A 21,014-nucleotide genomic window follows, 5' to 3' on the forward strand; every position below is an offset into this window, starting at 1 on the left:
ATTAGACTCATCAGGTTTGGGGTTTTTTGCCTTGTTTGTTGGGGTTTTTTTTAAGCATTTGGACAGAAAAAATAGGTTTTCCTGTAAATGTTGGCAAGTTGCTTCAAAGACAATTAAGCATTTCCAAGCACCTCAAAACCTACAGCATGTCATATAAAAAAAGTGAAAGTTACTGAATAAAATAATTCAGCAATGGATAGTTTTCAGGTAGTCCCCACAATGAATAAGAGTGGGCCAACAGGCAGATATAGACTATGACGAAAAGTGTTTTCAAATGATCTTCAGCATAAAAATACCTATATCATTCTAAAAGAGGAACACATTTTCAGTGTTAGTATTTAGACACTTTTCAAAGAATCAGGAGGACACATCCCAGAAGATTTTAGAAACACCGCTTTATTTTCCAGTGAATAGTCAACTTGCAACACTTGTATCATTGCTTAAGAGCCCTCAAATTGACAAAATACTAAAATCTACAGCTCCAGTGCACAGTTAATTAGGTATCTAAATCTTAATAAAAATTATCAGTGCAAAAATAAAAATGAATTCAGTATGCAGTTAAATGCATTTTGTTATAAAGGTATTTGGGCACATACACATCAAATAATCTGGTAAGAGAGAAGCCACTTTCAGCCTGTGCTCAAAACAATCAAAACTATTCCACACCCAATTCTAAAGACAGGCAAGAACTAACTTTTTCTTTTTAAATGAAAGTCTGAGCTTAGTTACAACATTCATCATGGGTACATAAGCTGAAAAATATTACAGAGGTCACCTTCTATTCAAACAGGGGTTGTTCTAAAAGAGGCTTTCCTATTTTTCATGCGTGGGATACTTTTGAGGCATCTACGTTTTTTCCATCCACAACAGAGAATTAACAACATTCCAGCGTGCCCCAGTGTCGGCAAGTCCTCTTTTCAGTCCAGATACACGATGATGATTGATGAAGCTGTTGGGCCTACAGTAGCGGGCAGAGCAGCTTGGCAGGAATTCAGTGTTATTGAAAGAAATCTCAAATACTTATTCCATCTCCTCTACTAACTTTAATCACACTATCAACATGCTGCCAGGAACAGAGCCTTGACACCAAGCCATAAACTTACACAAGCAACCATTGTTGGCATATTACTGTTGCAATACAGGTAAAGGGTAAATTCTGTTTATTTTTACCTGTTTCCATTCTATATTGGACACCAGCTAAATTATGGAAAGATATTTCCTGTACTAACAGTTAGCTTGCAGCAAATTTCATTAAGGTACTACGTCTCATTTTGCTTGGTTAATGAACTGATGAAGTTAACTTCTTCAGTTACACTGCTGTTAACTGCAAGTTTTAAATAAAAAAAAGCAATACAGGAGTTTCACATACCCCGTAAGAGTAACAGTTAGTAAGAAACCAGATCAGTACTACAGGTGTTTTACCACTAATCTGCTCATTTGTTATGCTGATAAAGAAACAAAAATCTTTCCTCAATTGCTTTATACAGTTCTGTCAAGCTTATCCTAAGTAAAACAACAGCATGTCAAATATTTAAGGTAAATACTGTACTAGCTACAAAGCTAATACAAAGACCGATATGCTTCTCATGATTACTTCTGAGCTTGTTTTGGCTTTGCTTGGAACAGTAAAGCTTAAAAAGAGAGGCCTGAGACATTTACAGGGAGGGAAAAGAAATTGTTGTCCAAGCTCACTTAGCCATTTTTATGTTAGCAAAACCCATTTAAATCTCAACTCTACTTCATAATACTGAACATACAACCCAAAAGTTGGAATTACAACTGGATTTAAAACTCTGTTGAGATCTTCCATTGCTAAAGCTTCAAAGTAAAATATTCCGTAAAAGAAGTTGGTTTTCCTGAAATCTATGAATGGGATTTACGGTTTTCCCAGTGAATTCTCCGCTAACTATGGCTGGAACCTATTACATCTACTTTTTGGAAAAGGGCTGTGGCTGCACACTGGGATAGTTAATGTTACATTACTCTCTGTTTTCCCAAATGATACAAAACTCACTGCAGATGGGAGAGAAGTCCAGTTTGCAACTCCCTGAGCTGATGCAGTCACACAATGTAATTTCCAGTTCCACCTTCCAACAAATGAAGAAATACTGACATTCCACCTGCCCTGAACAAAACAAGCATAGATAGGCACTTAAGTTGAAAGTATGCAAACCTTTTTTTCCCATACCAAACCTTTAGAGAAAATTCTCCCTTTTTCTTATGCGTTTCAGCTTTCCAAAAGAATCTCAATTTAAGTCAGAAGCAACTGAGTATTGGCACAAACACAGCATTATCAAAAAAGAAAGGTCTTAAAAAGAAACATATTTGGCCAGTTCCTTCTCCATCTCAGAATACTGCTCTTTGAGGCGCTCCACAGCTTTTCTGTGCTCTTCGTCCACCTCTGCTTGTTTGTTTTGTTGTTCTTTCATGAATTCCTCCCAGTGGGCTATGCGCTTCTCTTCACGAGCCATCAGCTTGTCCGCCTGAAGCTGAGAGGAGGAAAATGTGAAGTTTTAACAATCGCTTCCATATTAAAACAGAAGGTTTAATGAGAGCTACATAATGTTAAAGTATCAGAGAAACTGGACTTCTATAAAGTGAAACTAGCAAGAAAACATATGAAAAGGTGAAACAAAAAGAAAACATTTATTTTTATAAAGTATAGTCAATCCAAAACAAATGGTAAAATGTCTACGATACTATTAATGTGATAGTATTAGCGACAATAGCTTTTCTATGCTACAGTCTGGTGAAAAATAATTAAATAAATAAATGGAAAGACACTTCAAAGTTACTAGCTCGCCTAGTTCACTTCTGTTAGTTTCTAAAGATCATACTTGTTGCATTATTTGCTCCTCTGATTACTGAAAATGTTAGAAGTACTGTAAGCAGCTGATATAAATCTGTATTCTCTCACAAAGATTTTCTTTTAAAATGAACTTCTTATTTTGGGAACATAGTATTCAGTGTTTTTAGCCCCTTAGTTATGGGGGGGCAAAACCCCCAACCAGCAAATGGACACTGCTTCCCCCCCCCCCCCCTTCTTCTTTTCTTGTGTTCACACAGAAAGAAGCTGCCTACTGACACAAACAGACTCAGGGAGTCCACTGTTCTGAAAGTAACCAAAAGAGAAATAATTTAAATAAAATGCAGCTAATTTTTGATTAAGTGGTCTTAAAGAACCGACAATCTGCATCTAGTACAGCAAGTACGGGCAGGCCTATGTTACATATGATACAGACTAAAAATGCACTGGAAGCATTATCATGTCTGAGTTATGAGGAAAACACTAGGCCTACTATATTTCATATTTGTGAGTGCTAGATAAAATTTTAGAGAGTTATGGACATCTTATTTAGGCACATATGCATTACTAGAGATTAAAGGATCCACTTCAACACTCAGGACAACATTTGACATTTTATGTCAAATATGTGTAAATAGAATGTTTCTATGTTTCACAACAAATTATGATGGTTAATAAAACTCCTATAAGTTATATGTCAGCCAATCCTTCAACATATTGCTCCTCTTTTCTTGACATTTGTTACTTTCCTGTTGAATGTCTCATTTGTTGAAACAAAGTATTTTCTGCATTCTTGAATACATTTTTAAAACTAGAAACAAACCACATTTCTATTTTACCACAATGCTTTGGTTCAGCATAGACATCAGACACTAGTCCTGATGAAAAGCCTCTAATACAAAAAGGAAAGAGTGAAATAGAATATAGCAACATAGATATTCAATGTTTTGAAACTGGCAGTTAATGTTTCTGCTTTAGCCAGCTAGCTCTCACTGTGATTAATGTCTTCCTTTATAAATAAGTTATTTTTCCCCTCATATTTTCATACTGCTTGGCTTCTGGTAAGTCTTGATTCCTTTCACTCTCTTATCTTGAAAAAAAAGAAAACCCAAATAAAAAGAAAAATCCAGCTATCTAGAGAGATCAGACACACATCCAATTTGCATGTCAAAATGAGATGTACTTCTGTGGATTGCTTGCACACAGTATTAACACTCTGGCCTCCTTATATTATAGATGCTGAAGTCACAATAAATCTAGGCAGTTGTTCTTACATTTGCTCCATCTTCCAGCAAAAGAGAGGATTCATCCTTTTTTTTTTTTCCCCTCCTCTTTACTATATCAGCAATGACTATTTTCTATGTACAGTACTTCTGTGCAGGAATAAATACTATCATACAGCTTTAACAGACATCTGGCATTTTTGTCAACTAAAGGCAACGGGAACCCATTTATGTATTCTTCAACACTCTCTATGCGTTGTTCTTCAAGATCACATATGGTGGGTTAAACACACTATTTTTGCCATGCAGCATTTTATATACATTGTAACAACATTATGCCAAGATCCATTTTGTTTGCCACAGATGCAGTACCGGCTACTAACAAAATACACCAGTGTATACTACTATTTTGACTAGTACACTACCTCATATTCAACAGGTTTTGAAACTGTCCGTGCACCACACACTTTTTGACAGGATTACAAAGCACCGACCCAAACCATGCTTCAGCTAGACTAACCCATGCTCCTCACAACATGAATAGTTTGCAAGGAACACGAAACTCGCGTTGCTATTTTCTGTTTTCATTTTCCACTGCAACATTTCTATCCAAGGATATAAAATGATTTACCTGGTAAAACAACCTAAGACATTTCTAGAACATGAGATAGCGAAATTTAGTTTATCAAAAATCTGTGGTCTAACTCCTTTCTTCTCCCAAAAAACCTCTTGCCTTCCCCTGCTCAATCAGTCTTCAGCTTGTTCTGGCACAAGAGAAGTGAGATTGTGAAATAAAGGGGTATTAGCAGCCAGGCTATGTATACGTATATTGCCTAATCTATGCCTAAATAAAAATTTAAACAGTTGAGTACTGAGAAGCAATTGCTGTAAGTGCTTATTCTTTAAATATATAAATGCAAGCAGCCTTCTACTGAAATAGTAACTAATTTTATAGAGTAAGATTTATGTTGGAAATAAAGTAACTCCATATAATTGCAATTTACAACTTTAACAAAGCAAAAAGTTGCAGATATGAATAAACACTTTAGAAAATAGAAAAATAAAATTAAGATATGCTAGAGCAAGCAAGAAAGAATGACAAGAAATACCAAGACACTAAGGACTTGACTACTGTTTCACTCTCCCACCCTGGTAATGATTTGGAAAACCCCACTGTAGAAGCTCATTGCACACCTTGGGCACTGCAGCTCTCCCTCCTAGAAAACAAATTCAAACCCAACTGTTCTCAGCAGCACCTCTAGATCATTAACACTTACAGCTGCTGAGTGGATACGTTTGTGCATGCGAGACAGTCATAATCTTGAAACCAATATTCCTATTCCTACCAGACGAATAACTGTGTGAACAGCAAAGATACCAAAGTGTGATTCTTAATGGATGCATGCCTTAGGATACAGATCTTTCAACCAAAGCATATCTTGCAGTGTAAATCTGCTTCTTATTAGAAGTTAAATCCACGCAGGAGAGACCTATGAATGCTATAGCTGTGGGATAAGCATCAACGGGCACTTATATCTTGTTAGGCATCACAGAACAATATGAGGGAGAAATACTGACCAAAGACAGGTTCCTCCTATGCCCACATCCAACTGCAAGACCCAAGCTGCAACAGGCACCGTCCCTGGAGCTAAGGTACTAAAAGGCTTCCCTCATCCAAGCCTTCTCCGCTCTCTCATAATAGCTGCTACTGTAGTACAGCCTTTTGCTTAGCAGAACATCATTAACAGTCTCTTGAGGACCCAGGCTCCCAAGCAGGACATTGACAGCTAGTGCTCCAGCCACAAAAAGATTCAGTTTCTCAGCACAGAAAGATGACTTTCACACTGTAGCTCTGCAAGTACCCTTCAGGTGTGCCCTATATTCTGCTTTCTTACCACGATGCTCTCCACTCCTACCACATCCTCTTCATATCCAGTGCTATTAACTTCACTGCTTCATTCAACTGACCCTAACACACAGCAGGAAAAAACTAATGAAATCAAGACACTATGCAAAAAATCTTGTGCCCTAACTGTAGTTGTAGCTGTAGCACAGCAAGAAAGCATAGAGGTCCATATAGGTAGATGAATAATCTCTCTTGTTAAATATGCTGTTGGCAGTCATGAAAAATCTTTAAAATACAAAGTTTTTCAAGATGTATAGACCTCTTGGCATGGATTTGTATTGGTTAAGTCAAAAGTCACTCTCAAAAAGCAAACAGTTTCCAAAAGTCAGCATAATTACGTGTATTAGTGATGTGTAGAGACAATATTGAGTGTATTTTATACTATTAATTCATAATTTCCAAATGTATAGATTTGCAAAAAGTTTGTTTTCCAGAAAACAATACATGTAGAATTTGACAGTGTGCCTGGCAAATTAATTTGCAGGGTGATTTCATAAAGGTGAGGAAAATAACATCTTCATTTTAAGATTACAGAACTTCAGGTTATTTTCCATCAATTTGTTATTTAGGAAGCTTTCCAATGTCGTATTACATTTCTCACTCCTCAAAGTGTGACTACTTAAAACTGAAGAAATAACCTCAATCAATTTAAATATTAATACAAATCGGTGCTGCCATCTTAAGCATCAGGATCCCTATTTATGAAGCATTAATTCATTGCACATTTAAACTCATGCTGAGTAGAAAAGAGCATCTGAACATCATTTAAGAGGAGCAATCTTTGAAATACATACCTTCTCTCGCTAAATATGAAATGAAAATTAAAACAAAAAGTTAAGGCTCTAGGTATCTCCTACAGCTTGCTGACACAAGTATGACAACAGTAAGAAGAATGATCAATCTCCAGAGATCTGTATCACCTCAGTGATGCTGATATACACAAAACTCCAATAATTCTTTTGAAAGTTTTTTAAGTTATCATGACTACAATAACTGTTAGTAATTCACACTCCAGCTTTTGCATGTTCTCAGAAATTTTGGATTCTGGAAATGTTTAACAGCATTCTGAGCAATCTCAAACATGTTACCATGTCCCAGTGGTTTAGGTTTTAAAAAAAAAAAAAAACAACAAAATTCACTCCTAAGAGAATAAATATATTCTAATGAATTATGGGTCCTCCAAAATTGTAATCTGTACATACAAGGTAAAAAAGCTGGCCATATGCAGAGTAGTCCATGTTTTGAGATGTTAGAGATATATGATAAAATATCTTTTTACTTAAAAAATCTAATTCACATATCCCAACTCACAAGACAGTCTTGGTATTACAGAGCTACAGAATATTCTGGGATCAATCTCTACCGTTTCCCTAACCTGATGTATTCCCTGGGCAAGCGAAAAGAGAGAACTGAAAACCTTTTGCTTATTGCATCGACCCTGATGATGGAGACCTATTTCCAGTTCCTTACACATTGAATAATTAAGTTCTAGATAACTAATGCCAATAACTATCTTGAATATTAAAACAGTTTATTATTCTTACATGCTTTTTTAGTTAGCTGTTTCAAAGGAATACAGAACTGATACACACCGTTTATCTGCTTGGTTATTGTGTAGATTGAAAAGAGTAACACTGTCATTTCTATATATACATACATATATTTATAAATCTAAATTCATCAAGTCAATGACTCATGCCAAATATCTTAACTTCCAAATCAAACAATAATCCAAAGACCTTCAGTAACTGGGCCCCCGTAGGTGACGTATGACATATCAAGAGACTAAGAACTTGAAATTGCCTTTGCATATTGATGGTCAGTTAGGAAGCACTTCAGTCTTATCACAGAATATGAAAATATAACATGCATTCTGAATAAATACATATTCATATTTCAGAAAGGTAGAAGACTGTTTTTTTCTGAAGTCCAGAAAGCACTTGCAGTAGTAATAAATAACTTCTGATCTGCTAAAATTAGTATTTTTTACTGTCATGAAGAAGGAAATAATGCCTGCATGTTTGAAAATGCAGGTACAGTTGCATGAGAAAGTAATCACTTTTTCTCCTTTAAAAAAAAAAAATTGGAAGAATAGTAATTCAGTGTTAATTTTCGTTATTTTTAAACTTGTAACTTTGCAAGACCAACCCAACTAAGTAAAAGATAAATTGAAATAAATTCTGGCCCATGCACAGTCAGCAAAACACTTGAAATAAAGATTTACAGAACTCCCAAATTGCTGAAAACTTCTAATTACAAATTTTGGATTGCTGGTAATGATTAAAAAAACAGAAACAAGACACCTTGGTTTTTAGATTTCATTCTCTTGTTTCCAGGGCTGCCAACTGGAGAAACTGTAACTTGTAAACTAACAAAATACCACAAAGAACAGCACATACAAACATGAAAATCAGTATACTTTCATAGAACAACTTTTCAGTGTATAGCCTAATTTTAATTCCTACCTTTTGTCATTTCAAATGACTGCTACAACAAAGAAACAAGTCTGTAAAATAACTATAGTCTAAACTCACAAGTAAAAACCCAAACAAACAGAAAGAACACAAGCCCCTTCAGTCAGACTTAATTATAAATTAGAGAACAGCATGTAATAAACCCAACACAGCCACCTCAGAAAACATGCAAGTTTCCACTGTTCTCCTCATCCAGTCAAGAAGTGTCTACAAAGTTGTTTCGGCATTTAATTGTACAAATATACCAGTGCATGATAACAAGACAGAAGCCAATATTATGATACCACATTCAGGCTTCAGAATAACACATTTTGTTCTTAGGTAAAACCTCATGACCTTTGTGACATGGGAAAATTGCCGTATGAACTAAAGCATGTAGACAGATGTACCTGAGCCAAGAGGAAGCCTTAGGTAATTCATGATATTGTATCATATCAGTACAGTATTTAGCCAGGAACCAAAAAAAAAGTATCTCAAGAATTAGCTATAAATGGTAATGTTTTAAGCATTAGACAATCCAACATTTCCTGCCGTGCTGTAGATTTCTATTTGAACCAAAAGATTGTTTAACTGTCAGCAACAGTACATTACACTTTAGGCTTTTACTATCTGTGTTACTGACTGGCACTTACTATCATCTACTGCACATAAAAAAACATTTTTACCCTACCTGAAAAGATCTACAAGGTAGTACAAACGGTATTTCTCCATGGCTGTTAATTTGGCAAAATTTTTTGTTTGTTTAATCAGAGAATCATCTCCTCACCCCCAAACACTCTTAGAACTCCACCTCTATCCTCCTATAAAGTTTCCAGCTCCAGACCACACCGATACAGATTTTTCCTGTCTTTGATTGCTGGTTATCCATTCTTTCAGCAATTCCTCTTCTCCAAACAGTATTTCAGCTGTTCTGCTAGAAGTTCCTTCAGTCACCCAACAGAACATGAGCCATAGCAAGCTGTTAAACTTCACTTTTCACACGTAACCTGAATACTTGGCCTCAATTTCTGTCTTTCAGTGTAACTTCATAAATACAAGGGTTTGGGAAACTCAGACTGAGCTTAGAATCTGTTCTATGTTTGTAACAACGCCTACTACTTTTATGAGTAATTTTTTTAATAAGATATTCAGACATCACTAAATTGGGAAGATTTTCAGCTTTCATGTTCATATAAAAAGTTGAAAACAGTTTTGAGTTAAAGTTTCATAATTTGGTTTAGATATAAACCAAAGCTTGTCTAAATTACAAACATAGTTGCTGCTTTATTAATTCCTGTTCTGGGAAGTCCCTTTGGTGTGTTTGCAAATTTACATATTTTGGCAGTGATGTCTTTCATATTCCTTTTATATCAACACCTAAGTTCAGACACTAGTTACTTGGAAAAAATCTAATCTGATTATGACCCAATTTTTTCACTCAACAGTGCATACTGCTTGAACTTGAAAGATAGTAAAGCCTTCTTGTATACAGTACTGACTCACATGAGTTGACTATATTTATTTCTATCTTTGTTTTACTGTCATTGGTTATGCAAAAAATTAACATTTGAAAAAACATCAAATCTTTCAGTAAACTTTGCCTTTTTGTTTGCCCAAGTATTACTTGGGCTATTTTTGCTGAAATTAAAAAACACAAACAAAACCCAAAAACATATCAAAAAAACCCAAACCAAAAGCCCCACCATTTGAAGCAGACACAGGCTTTGAGAAATGTTACCATACTAGTTCATGCTACAAGTAATTAAGAGGTACAACCATAATGAGAGGTGTTAGGTAGCTTCCAGTATAAGCCTGTACCCTTCTACATAAAAATATTTAAAATAAAAAGAAAAAAATAAGAATATAGTAACAAAAACAGGTTTACAAAATTTCTTGAAGTCTTCTCTAGTTTCTCCCACAAGCTTAAAGTAATCCACAGCTTGAACTACTAACTAAATATTACTGATCTGAATGGGAAGACTACTCAACGAGACAGATTCCACGAATGCTTCTTTCAATGACACTCCTGTAATCACAAATTACTTTACAGCCTAAGTGAGAATGTGGTAGGGACATCATTATTTCCCTTTTGTTACTTGGCTGATACCAGTAGCTGAAAGGAACTGCAAAAAAAGATAATTAGTAAAGCAAATAATCTTAAAATTCATTCTATTCAGCAGAAATTGAATTAATTTCACTGAGGGCTGCTAACACTAATCACTTGACACTAGATCCTACCAAAACCCCATTATTTTTTCAGAACACATAATTTCAGAAAGAAAAGTAAGGAAAAAGAGTTTCTCCTCAAGTGGCTGCACTACAATGACAACTTTTACCTATAATTTAAAAAAAGTTACCTACCTGTTACTACTCACATTTGCAAAGTTTCAAGCCAAAAAGTTTTACTATACAAGCTTAAAGAAATGCTACAAATCCTGAATAGCTATTAGTATTCCTCCACTGCATATGAAAAAAAAAAAAAAAAAGAGTGGAAACATACAGCTAATATTTTTAAAAAGAATAGTTACCATTCTTATTGAGTGTTCATTTTACAAGTTATAAGGTTTTTTTATTAAAGTTTTACTTCAAACAAACAGTAGCAGAACTGTAAGAATTTCCTACTTAACCTCTCTACCAATACCTACAGTAGTGTTAGACACAAGCGAACTTTGTCAGGGTTCAGCAGCGTGCTGTTCACACAGTACCAGTATTCAACTGCAACTGGACTGCCCATCTTCACTGATTACAAAAAGGAAAGAAAAACATGACTATCAGCTTACATAAATCAATGCACAGCCTGTCTTGCGTGATGGCCACAGAAACGTCTTCAGTTTTTCTGAATTACGTGATTATAAACAACATTTTGCAAGTAAAAAGATAACACAGGAACACAATCATGAAGGATTAACGGGAAAACATGAAACTAATTTCTTGTATAATTTTCCAAATTTTAGATTCAGAGCACATGTATTTCAAATGAGCAAAGTGTAGCCAACTGAAAAGATTCCAATGATTCGCATGTTCCTATAATATAGCCCTTCATTAAATAACCAATCCACAAGTGAAAAACACACTTCCTTTTCAACAAGCAATACATATAATATGGTCAATGTTCTCAGCTAACTAGGAAAGATTTACATTTCCATTCTGGTAGGTTAGTATGTGGTTTTTGTTCCACAGAAAATAATTTTTTTTTATATTTAAGCTTTCCCTGTATGTGACAAATATTATAGTCTGAGCTAGGAGGGAAAATAAAGCAAAGGAAATAAAAAAAAAAAAATAGTTTCCATACATCAGGAGATTGTATGAAGAGTTAGTGATCCATTAACTTTGCAGTCAAGAACATATATGCCGCTGCAGTATGTGTTTTATAAGTGCAGAAATCACCCCAAAAGAAGTTTTATTCCAAGTATATAAAGTATAGAAAAATATGTTTTTAAGTTCTGCTATACTGAAGGCAGATAAACTTGCTGTAGAAGCACAAGACTTTTACTTAGATCACACTATAAAAATCTATCCATCCATCCTTTACCTTCCTCTCTTCATGCTCCCTCTCTTGAAGTCTATGGATCATATCATTGGCAGCTTGCACTGAAATAACAAATTGCAGTGGATCAATCTGCTGTTCTAAATCAAAGAAACTCGCCTGAAAGGGATTTAAAAGACATGAGGTTGTTGCAAGTCAAAGATTATATTCCACTGTGTCACTTAACTCTGCATGAAAAAGATTTGTCAGTACTTGCAGAAAATGCTTTACATTGGTAACCATACGTAGGCATATCACCGAGTTCAACCCTTGTGCATTCTAGAAGCCAAAAAGAGAAAGGCAGCTAGGTCCTCTTGTGCCCATACTCCTTAGTGTTGCTGACGAGCTAGAGTGCACTACTCAGCACCTCAGAAGACACCAAAAAACCTCTCAAGTCAGTAAGTAGAAACGGGTGACCAAGCTCTGTTTCAGTTGGGTTTTTTTTCCTATTTTTTCCCCATCAAATGTAAAAAGTGATTTAGTATAAACAATCTAAATGGAGAACATCTTTATGCGGGAGCCAGCCTCTTCTCTCGTGAGACTAAGCCTAGGAAAACTTCTCAATGGAAACAGAAACTGTATTTCTATGCAGGTTTTTTTTTTCCTAACTTATTTAACACTTAATTAATGCAGAATTAAACTAATTTCCCCAAAGCAGTCATTTCTCCCACTAACACATCCTAGTATTGAGAAATACCTTACTTATTTATCATCATCTTAAAGCTGGGGACTTCTCACACCAGGAGGCAGGCTCCTGCCCCCCTGAGGACTTCCAGTTACAGAACAAGTTCACTGCCCTCATAGCTGATGAGGAGCTGGGAGCACCATGAGTTGGAGCATCTGGTGGCTGAGCCTGAGCCACTCAGGACCGTTAGAACACAGTGGCAAGTGACAGTTGTAGCAGACTCCCTATGGCAGGGGATGGAGGCTCCCCACCTGTCGATATGTTTTGTCATCTAGGGAGGTTTGCTGCTTGCCAGGAGCTCTCATTCGGGATGTTGTAGAGAGGCTACTGAGGCTCGGACTATTACCCCTGCTGCTCCTCCATGTAGACACCAGCGGTACTCCAGGGGTGACCTGAGAAATATCAGGAATGACTACAGGGATCTGGGGACAGTAGTCAAAGGCATGGGGGTCTGGGTAATGTTCTCCTCAACCTTCCTGGTGAGGGGGACTCGATGGATTTTTGGGGTTAACAGCTGGTTGCACAGTTGGTGTTGGCAGCAGAGTTTCTGTTTCTACCTCCATGAGACCCATTCTGAGCATCAACAGCTGCTTGGGAGAGATGGGATCCACCTGACTAAACAGGGCAAAAGTACCTTTGCGAACAGACTGGCGAAGCTGGTAGGGACAGCTTTAAACTAGAAATGACAGGTGAGGGAGTGATTCCTCAAAAAAAAAAAGTAAAGAAGTTGGGGATAGGGTAGGCAAACCAAGGGTCTGGGATGACGGACAGAAGGGACATAGCACCCTTTTCAAGGATCACACCCTCCAAGCTCAAGAAAGGTCCATCCCAACAAGCAGGAAATCAAGCAAAGGCAGCAGGAGGCCTGCATGGATGAGGAAAGAGCTCCTAACTGAATTCAGACTTAAAAAGGAAGTGTACAGGAGGTGAAAGCAGGGGCAGGTGACCCAGGAGGAGTATAGAGTTGCTGTCTGATTGTGCAGAGACAGGGTTAGGAAAGTCAAAGCTGATCAGGAGTTGAATCTGGCAAGGGGTGTGAAGGGCAACAAGAAAGGATTCTACGGGTACTTAAACAGCAGAAGGAAAACTAGGGAAAATGCAGGCCCTCTGCTGAATGGGGCAGGGGAGCTGGTGACAAAGAATATGGAAAAGGCCAAGGTACTCAATGCCTTCTTTGCCTTAGTCTTTACCATAAACACCAGCCTTCAGGAATATCAGGCCCCTGAGACCAAAGGGAAAGCCTGGAGCAAAGAAGACTTACCCTCAGTGGAGGAGGACCAGGTTAGGGAGCACTTAAACAAACTGGAAATATGTTAAGTCCACAGGGCCTGACAGGTTGTGTCCACAAGTGCTGAGGGAGCTGGCTGATGTCACTGTGAGGCCACTCTCTCTCTTTGAAAGGTCGCTGTGACTGGGAGAGGTTCCTGAAGACTGGACTCCTACCTTCAAGGGCAAGAAGGAAGATCTGGAGAACTACTGACCAGTCAGCCCCACCTCAATCTCGGGAAAGGTGATGGAAAAAAATCCTCCTGGAAGCATTTCCAAACACATGAAGAACAAGTAAGTGATTGGGAGTAGTCAGCATGGATTTAGGAATGGGAAATCATCCTTAACCGACCTGACAGACTTCTATAATGCAGCGACTAGCTTGGCAGATGGGGGGGAAAGCAGGCGATGTTGTTTACCTCAGCTTCAGTAAGGCTTTTGATGCTGTCTCCCATAACATCCTCATAGACAAGCAAACAAAGTACAGGTTAGGCAAGTGGACAGTGAGGTGGATTGAAAACTGGCTGAACAGCCAAGTCTAGAGTCTGTGACGAGCAGCACAAAGTCAAGTTGGAGGTAAGTCACTAGTGGTTTACCCCAGGGGCCAGCGCTGCGGCCAATACTGTTTAACATCTTCATCAGTGACCCAGATGCTTGAGCAGAGCACACCCTCAGCAAGTTTGCAGATGATACAAAACCAGGAGGAGTGGCTGAAAGACTATATGGTTGTGCTGCCATTCAGAGGGACCTTGAACAACTGAAGAATTGGGCTGAGAGGAATCTTATGAAGTTCAACATGGGGAAATGACAAGTCCTGCATCTAAGCAGGAATTATCCCAGGCAGCAATACACACTGAGGGCCAACAACACAGCCTTGCAGCAAAAAAAGGTGGCCAACAGCATCCTGAGCTGCGTTAGGAAGAGCACTGCCAACAGGTCAAGGGACGTGATCCCTCCTCTCTGCTCAGCACTGGTGAGGCTACACCTGTGGTAGTGTGTCCACTTCTAGGCTCCCCAGTCAATGAAATAGATGGACTTACTGGAGCAAGTCCAGCACGTGACCACTAAGATGATGAAGGGACTGGAGCATCTTTTGTATGAGGAGAGGCTGAGAGAGCTGGGACTGTTCAGCCTGGAGAAAAGAAGGCCCAGGGGGGAACTCACCAATGCGAATAAATATCTCATTGGAGTGAATGAAGATGAGGGAGCCAGACTCTTCTCTATAGTGCTCACTGCCAGGACAAGAGGCAGTAGGCACAAATTGAAACACATGAGATTCCATCTGAACGCAAGAAAACACTTTTTTCCTGTGAGGGTGGTCAAACACTGGCACAGGTTGCCGAGAGAGGTTGTGGAGTCTCCATCTGTAGAGATAATCAAAACCCAACTGGACACAGCCCTGGACAACTGGCTCTAGCTGCCCCTGCTTGAGCAGGGAGGTTGGACAAAATGACCTCCAGAGGTCCCTTCCCACCTCGGCCATTCTGTGATTCTATTACTAATGATGTATTGCACAGCTGACCATTAGAAAGTCAGGGAGTAATATCAAAGGTTCACTCCATTTAGAAGGTACTAGAACATATGCCTTATTTGCACGACTAAATTTTAAGTTTCAAATATTTTCCTGCAATCGTTTTGTGTGTATAACATCATCTACCATTTGTTATTCTGCATATGCCAGATGCCATATAAATAAGTTATATGAAATTAAATGCTTATACAACTTGCTATACATAAAATATAACAAAACCCACACTAGCATGTTTCAACTGCATAAATTTGGCAGCTAAAGCTATATAGCCACACTCCCTTGAAATATCTTTTTGAGAAGCTATCCTGCTGAATGAGTAAGAAAAAAAAAGATACCGAAAAATTAGTACAAATTTTAAACTCTTTTAAAATCTGAGCAATAAAAAGTACATTAGATGGTTATAACGATGAAACTAGGATTAGCATACAACAATTATTACTACTACCCTATTTGTGACTAAAGATAATAAAAATAATAGCACATTTCATAGCTATACAGCAGCAAGTTTTGTTTTAAATCACGAGGAGCAGTATTATGCTCTCCTGTGGGAAAATTAAGAAATTTGAAGGTCACACCACAGCATGCTTGCAACAAACCAGAAAACTGACATTTTATCCATGGCTTTAGCCACCATGGAACACTATCCTGTTTCTAAGTCAGTAGCAAAAGACTGAGCCGAAATAGCTTCTACTTAAATCAACAAAAAGCTTTAATATAACCTTAGCAAGAGCTGTGCTGGCTGGACCAATAAATATCAAAAACCGTCCCTGTTGTTTCCCTTTTAAAATTTCACAGAAATGAGAACAAAGCACATAAATGGTAGAAAATTTATCCAAGGATGGTAATTTTTTCCACAAATCATATTTTGAATCCAAACTATTTAAATTATTCCTCAAAATGATGCAACAAGGGAAATAAGAAGCTACGTGCTTACATCTCTTGAATGCTTCATTCAAATTGTCATGCATTGCCTGCTCACACTTAGGAAGAACGTGTTCATTCGTTTCAAAGATTGTGTTCTTTAGATTTTCAAGTACTCGTAGTTCTCGGAGGCCACGTTTTTCCTGCCAGAAGAATTGAAAGAAAATGAGTGGCTAACAAGGAATTCCACTTTCCAAAATAAGATGGTTTCCCAGTTGATAAACTAATAGCTTTATCTCAAAGACAATACCATTGTCTATCAAAGTGTTACTCTACTTATTTAGCACAATTGACAAAATTAGTCTTGTGGGGGAAAAAAAAAAAGGGAGTAATGCTCCATTCTTCATGCTAAAATACAGGAATACTTTGAATAACACTTCTGGCCCTTGTAAGAAAAGTTACTATTGACCAATGAAAACATTGTGTGGAAAAACATGTTGTTTTGTACAGATAATTTACAGCATATCAAAAACGACAAAGAGAAACAGAGCTTCAAAGCATTGCATTTTTATAACTCAATTGTTACGGAGAAATAACATAGCAGTGATTCTGCTTGCTCGATGTCTGACCTTCCAGACTTAGCACGGTACGAGGTTAAAACAATGCAAATAAAATTGTTTTTAGTGAAGTAAAGCAATGAAGTCAAGACTAAAAAAATGACATAACACAGCTGACTAAAGAGGCACTCCTTCTTCTGGCTCACTGCTAATCGTGATTAATTACAAGAAGAACAAGCTCTTGCTTTATTGTTTACATTAAAAAACAACAACAACAAAAAAACCTATTTTTCTGAAGCCACAGCACTACTTCCACTCTGAATTTCACCTGCACTTCCCTTTAGACAATGAAAAAGATTCTGAAATCTGCTCCAGGCTGCTGCCTGCCTCCTTCCTACTTTTCCCCCTCTTCATAGTTATGAGTAGAGTTGCACACAAGCATTCCTGTACTGAGAGTTGCGAGTCATAAAGCAATTCTAGATAATCAAAAAATACTGCATCACATGAAGTGGGCAATTGGATCACCACACCCGCTTTAAAACTTCAGAAACAGAGGCACAGACAAGTCAAGCCACTTAATTAAACAGGCTCCAGACTTCTTGAATGAAAATCTACATTCTTTACACACTAGATGCTAATCATTGAAAGAAAAAGCATATGCCCTACTACAACCAAAAAATATCTCATATCTCAAAGTTAGAAACAAGTGTAATTTTTGGAAGAAATTCTAAGTTGCAAAAATGTAAATAATCCTCTGCTTTGCTATTTTCCCCCTAAAGTCTAAACCAGAAATTAAATTTCAAGAAAAGATCTAAGAATATATGAAATTTGTCTAAGAAACAGAACAAGACTTTGGGTGCAATGAGAGAAATATATGAATCAAAGATATGAGTTCTAATTTTGTAACTGAGTTTAAAGTTTTCCTTCCTATGAAAAGCCACATAAAACTATTTACTGTATCCTATAACTTATTTAGGGAAGGCAAAGAAAAGAAATCATTCCTTATGACTCTCAAGCCTGTACAATACACATGTGATAAGAGTTTAGTTCACGTACGTATTTTGCTAAACCAGTATAGAGACAAATTAGACCTGCTTGAAATATTAGCTACAGCCGGGGGGGAAGACATTTTAATGTCATTTTTTTAAAAATCAGCTCTGCATACTGGAAGTTTGAGGTATAACTGTATTTTCAGGATTAATTTTAAGAGTTTACATTCCACATTCTGTAAGAATGAAAATCTACTCAGAAATAGCCTTTTGTTGACACAAGATTCTACTTTTCTAAACGTTTGCTGCCATCTTGTGGAAACCATATTACACTTTCCAAGCAAAGTTGTATACAAACACTTTTACTCCTTCAGTACTTTAGCCTTATTTGCAATCAATCAGATAACATTCATTTCATTTTTAATGATTTTCTTACTTTGCATAAAGTGTTGCTCTTCTCTTCCAGTAATATTACTTTCTTTCATGGAACAAAAATTAAAGCAAAATTAAATTACAACTGTGCTAGCTGAATCCAGCTGAGGCACAAAGCAGTTTCTTAATCAGATGTAAACCTGTATTGGCCACCAATATTTTCCTTGAACCAACTAGACTTCTCTAAGACGTTAGGACTATAGGACTACATCATTCTCCTACATCAATATTCCTGCCAGTCTTTTGCAGGAAAAATATTTATGCCCCTTTCAAAACTTTTTAAATAAAAAGACCTAAATTACTGCCTTGTTTACTAAAGATGCAGACATATACTATAGGTGTGTTAAGTTATATGGGCAAGAAATACATATTACGTCTTTCTGAAGAAAATTACATACATATTATAATCTCCAAAAAGATGCTAAAACAGTTTAAAGTCTCAGACTCTGAAGATTATAGCACCTAATAAGATACAAATACTTACTTCAAATTCTTTAACAAAGTAACGAATTTCTCCCTGAATTACTGGTCTGTGATCCAGTAGTCTTGAATAGATTTCCCCAACATCTAGAAGATTAATGAAAGTCAGATTTTTAATTTTTCTCTCACACTCCATACTAGGCTACACAACACAAGGTGGCACACCATACTTCAATGCAAGAAGGACTACTGCTCACCAAATACATACAAAATCAAGAGCACCAGAATAATATTTGTTGGCTATCCTATCTATTCAGCACACCACCAACTTAAATAAAATGCAATGAATCAGTATTCCAGGTGCCACAGACACCTTTCTGTGAAGGCGAACATTCTCCTCTGTCTCTCAGCACCCTCTGTTTCAATCCTCCTCAGTACAGCTTCCATATCTGACTGTTAACAGTGGTAAAAGAGCAGAACTAAACGCTGCAGCTCAACAGAGATTCACAGCTTAAGATGTGGGAGTTTTCTGCAGCAAGAGACAAGAGGAAAGCTCACTACAAAGGAAAACTGTTAGCATTTTCTTGTATTCTGGGGCCAAAGACTTGAAACTTAGTCTTGAAGAAGAGTATTTATGACATAAATATGTCTGAAAATAAGCTTGGCTGTCATACAGAAAAAAAAAAGCCCATTAAATTTAAAAGCACTCTGATAGCATAGCAAATAAAGACTATTTCAAGAAATATACAGTGTAGTTCCAACAAGCACTTTAAACTGATACTGAACTGGCACTGCCATCTAAAGGAAGAGTCCTACTTTTTCTGCTGCCCCAGCTGTTTGAGCTACCTTGTGGCTGTCCCCCTCTACTGTATGCACGTGTGTTTGTTAAACACCCTGAATCCCACCCTATTAAAAAAAAGTGCAGAACGATTATTTCAAATTTGGGGAATGACACGATTGCAGTAAATAAAGCACAGGCTAAACCACTTCCAAGTGCAAACGCTTCTGTGCACAGATTAACTAGGACAAAACACGGGTGCTTCGGTGAACAAGACAAAAGTAAGAGCTTCCCAGGAAACTGAATGCCAGTGGCAAGGACTCGGTGGCAGACTCAGCTTCCCAAAGTAAAGCCACACGGCTATCCGAGTTTCAAACTCCAGGAGATGAAAGCCAGCTGAGCCTCCCCAGGTGCCCACCTTCAAACCTCAGAACACATCGTGGAACCGCAGAGGGCGGGAAGGCGGCTGAAGGGATTGTTAACGCACTCCTCCGCAGTGACACTCCGCCCCGCTCAAGGGACGAGCTTCCCCCCAGGCCCCGCAGCCCGGGCAGGGCCGCGCGCCCCCGCTAACGGCCCGCAGCCCCTCAACGGCCCAGGCACGTGCCCCCCCCGCCGCCCCTCTGCGCTGCACACAGCCGGCTCGGCCACCACAGAGACCCAGCAGCGAGCCGGGCCGGTCCCGCTCCTTACCCTTTATGATGGGCTGAATGGGGGAGCCGGCGGCTAGCGCCTCCCGCTTCCTGTCGCTGGGCAGCGGAGCCGCCCCGCTCCGGCTGGGGGACGCGGAGCCACCCCCGCTCATGGCGCTCGGCGCCCCGCTCCGGCGGCGGTGGCCTGCGGGCAGCCCGGCCCTTCCCCGCCCGCTGAACTTCCGCCTCGCCCCGGTGCCTCGGTGTGAGCTCATCGCCGCGCGCCGGCCGCCTCGGCGCCCCGACAGCGGCGGCAGTGGCCGCCGTTGCTGCGGTAACCGCGGCCGGGCCTGCCCCGGCCTCTCGCCGCCCCCGGGCCGGTGCGGGGACCGGCCTCCGCCAGCGGCGCCCGCTGATCCCCCCTCGGCTCCGCTGAGGAGAAAGATTTTTACACGGTAGAAAGCTGCTGCCGCCTCGGGGGCCCTGTGCGGCGCGGCCCAGCCCGGCAGCGGCTGCCCCCTCCTGGCATGTGCATCAGGGACGTCTTCAGTGCGGAAGCCAGCGCACGGCTTTCTCTGGGCCCAGCGCCGTGCATTTCTGAAAACAAACAATCAAACCAAACCAACCAAAACCCACAAAAAAAACCGCCCAGTACTTGTTTGCTTCATTTTTGTTTTAGGAGAAGAGACCTGCATTCAGATAAATCAGTTTGCTCCTGGGTGTAGCAAGCATGAATAACAACTGTTGGAGATGTGGGCTACAAAAATGAAGAGCAGCAGTCCTTTTTACAACTATGCAAAAAAGCAAAAATGACATAAAATCCCTATACATTTCTTTTAAAACCATTTGAGAGTGTTAGGATATTTTCAATATACTTCCCCCCCTTATAAATTACAGTATATTAACTTTCTTCTGGGACTTTTCTTTCATGCTACATAAAAATCAGTAA

The 21,014-nt window shown here is 38.7% G+C and overlaps 1 protein-coding gene across 1 annotated transcript; it reads right to left on the reverse strand.

The window, feature by feature from the left end:
* Positions 1–375: 375 nt before the first annotated feature.
* Positions 376–20,239, reverse strand: BLOC1S5 (biogenesis of lysosomal organelles complex 1 subunit 5). Its single transcript, XM_050891154.1, has 5 exons — positions 20,127–20,239; positions 18,720–18,802; positions 16,331–16,460; positions 11,921–11,979; positions 376–2,489 (listed from the first exon to the last, which is right to left on the reverse strand). The coding sequence occupies exons 1-5, from the start codon at positions 20,236–20,238 to the stop codon at positions 2,310–2,312; spliced, it is 564 nt and encodes a 187-aa protein (XP_050747111.1). The 5' UTR covers position 20,239; the 3' UTR covers positions 376–2,309.
* Positions 20,240–21,014: the final 775 nt, after the last annotated feature.

This window comes from Gymnogyps californianus, chromosome 2 (genome assembly GCF_018139145.2).
Source record: "Gymnogyps californianus isolate 813 chromosome 2, ASM1813914v2, whole genome shotgun sequence".
NCBI classification, from domain to species: Eukaryota; Metazoa; Chordata; class Aves; order Accipitriformes; family Cathartidae; genus Gymnogyps; species Gymnogyps californianus.